At 26.4% G+C, this 1,447-nt stretch overlaps 1 protein-coding gene across 4 annotated transcripts in view; it reads right to left on the reverse strand.

Annotated features, from left to right (window-relative positions):
* Positions 1-1,447, reverse strand: part of LOC106691670 (F-BAR domain only protein 2) — a gene marked incomplete at both ends in the record, with an annotated part of 46,992 nt that overhangs the window by 5,963 nt on the left and 39,582 nt on the right. For all 4 annotated transcript variants that reach the window (XM_067053412.1, XM_067053411.1, XM_067053410.1 and 1 more), the window contains 1 exon segment: positions 52-188. In XM_067053412.1, the coding sequence (XP_066909513.1) occupies positions 52-188 (137 nt within the window).

Below are 1,447 nucleotides of genomic sequence, written 5' to 3' on the forward strand. Positions count from 1 at the left end.
AATATTTAATATGTATATATCATGTACATATATATGATATAATAGTAATACCATATTGACGCCCCCTAATGGTGATAAAGAAAAATTTTCAACAGTTGCACGAAGTTCATCAACACTAGCACTCATAGGACCAGCTCCATTACTGATAGGTTTAATTTCAACCCTTATTTTCTTTTCCCGGTCTTCATCTAAACATGAAAGTTTTCATACAATTAATAAAAAAGGGGTAATAAAAAAATACTATTTTACAATACATAAATTTAAAAAATTGATAATTTTTATATTAGTAAGGAAAATAAAAAGTAAAAAGATAATTTTTTTTGTAATACTTAAACCTATTGTATTAACTAAATATAGAAGTAATAAACTAACAAACATTGAAATATACAACTGCACATAAGGTATACTAAGTAATTAAGCTATACATGCATAAAACAAATCACATGAATATGACATGGGGAAAAACTACCATATTACCCAATGATATAAAATGAAAAAATTCAAACAAAATTTAATGAACTCAAGGCGGTAAAGTTTAAATTTCAAGGTATTTTTTGTCACAAGCACAAATACTATGGTAGGTCAGATCTGACCTATTACATTTTAATATGGGAGGGGACTGTTGTGCAAGAGAGAATGACTAGTCTTGATCCCACAGTAGGAAAGGATGGTTAAATATAAACTGAAATCAGAAACATAAAATATATTTATATATAAGAAGATGGTCAGGTTTTGGGTCAAAAGTGAAACAAAAATAGTTTACAACTATTTATTTTCCGACGTTTCACCCCACTTTGCAGGGCTTCATCAGGTCTAAAAAGATACAAAATGATACAATGATAAGAATAAAAACAAGTAACAATGGCAAGAGTAAAAATTTCTTAATAAAAATACGTAAAATATAAAGCTAAAAAAGTACAGGAGATGCACATAAAACAAAAACAATATGGGGAAAAAAAGAAAAAAAAATATATAGAGATAAAATAAACGTCATGAAAGAATAATAAAAATAAAAATAAATAAATAAATAATAATAATGATATAAAATGACAATAAATGAACAAAGAGCATGTCAGGACAACATACCTGCTCCAAGGAATGGGTTGAACAGAAAGAAACAATGAAGCGGAAGTGGGGAGGAGGTCGGCAGCAAACAGTTTAACGGTTTTATTTCGATTTCAAATACGTTGCGTATACAGGAAGTAGTGATAAAGATATGACGAAAATTGAAAAATGATAAGAGAAAAATACAGAATGATACAGTACATGAGTTATTACATGATAATAATAACTATAATAACTAAGTAAAATTAGAATGACAAATATTGTTACTAATAATAGGAGATTATACTGAAGAAAATAAAATAATATAGGATATAATAACAATAATTGTAAAAGAAGTAACTAATAAAAAATAAATAAAGAGTAGTTTAAAATTAAAAAAAAA

The sequence above is a fragment of the Halyomorpha halys genome, unplaced genomic scaffold (genome assembly GCF_000696795.3).
Source record: "Halyomorpha halys isolate HHAL.00 unplaced genomic scaffold, Hhal_1.1 Scaffold2663.1, whole genome shotgun sequence".
Classification (NCBI taxonomy): domain Eukaryota; kingdom Metazoa; phylum Arthropoda; class Insecta; order Hemiptera; family Pentatomidae; genus Halyomorpha; species Halyomorpha halys.